Source organism: Apis dorsata, unplaced genomic scaffold (assembly GCF_000469605.1).
Source record: "Apis dorsata unplaced genomic scaffold, Apis dorsata 1.3 scaffold_51110, whole genome shotgun sequence".
NCBI lineage: Eukaryota > Metazoa > Arthropoda > Insecta > Hymenoptera > Apidae > Apis > Apis dorsata.
The window spans coordinates 1-1,072 of NW_006267061.1; the positions used below are offsets into that span (position 1 = coordinate 1).

General features: G+C 18.8%; 1 protein-coding gene across 1 annotated transcript; it reads left to right on the forward strand.

Moving 5' to 3' along the window:
• Positions 1–56: 56 nt before the first annotated feature.
• Positions 57–653, forward strand: LOC116186725 (zinc finger protein GIS2-like; the record flags this gene model as incomplete). The annotated part of the gene is made up of 1 exon (XM_031514897.1): positions 57–653. A coding segment is annotated over one exon (573 nt), but the record flags the coding sequence as incomplete, so codon positions are not given.
• Between the last annotated feature and the right edge of the window lie 419 nt (positions 654–1,072).

The following is a 1,072-nucleotide window of genomic DNA, read 5'->3' on the forward strand; positions in this document are numbered from 1 at the left end:
TATATATATAAAACAACAATTTTACTTATTATATAATTTTTTTTTTTTAGTTTATTATCAAAGAAAAAAACATTGACAATGAACAAGAATTAATAAGGAAGAAAATTTTAGCAGAAATAAATGAATATCAATTTAATAATGCTGCGAAATGTGTAATTCCAACATTTACATTTTCTTCTGATTTCAATAAATTAACAATAAAGGAAATTGCATTTATTTGGAAATTATATATTGATAATAATAGTTCAAAAAGCTGTACACGTTGTGGATCTAATCATGTTTCTAATAAATGCCCATCGTTGGGAAAACAATGTATAAAATGTAATGAATGGAATCATTTTCCAAAAAGATGTCCAAAAAATTTTATTACTAACTGTCATTATTGTGGAAGTGATCATAGACATAAAAATTGTCCAGCTTATAATGAAATTTGTACTAAATGTCAGAAATTACATCATTTTAGCTGGAAATGTAAAGCTAAAAAAATTCTGCAATGCAATTATTGTGGTTTAACCCATATTGCATCTAGATCGCATTGCATAGCAAAAAATATTATTTGCAATAATTGCAAAACAATGGGTCATATTTCTTCAAAGTGCAATAAAAAATCAAATAAATATAACAACTAAAAATAATTTTAGTTTAAATTTTAATATAATAAGTGAAATTTTTTTGTATTAGATGATATAATCAATATTTGTTTATTTCTTTTGTATATTTTTGTTAAAGATAGAAATATATATTTTATATCATTACATATTATATTTTACATATTACACAATATATTACATATTAATGATTTATAATATAATATATATTTTAATTTAACATATAAGAAAATATATATATTTTTATATACAAATATATTTGTATGTATCTCTAAATAACTTTGTAATATTTTTCATAAAATAAATTTTTTATTGTAAATTTTTAATTCTCCTTTTCTATTTTAAACTATTATTATTTTTACTTCTTAATATGATAATATCAAAAGAATAAATAAAAATTAGTATCTTAAATTAAATATTAGTTATCTTTTTTCCAATAATTTTCAAAAATTTTGCTTAGTAAT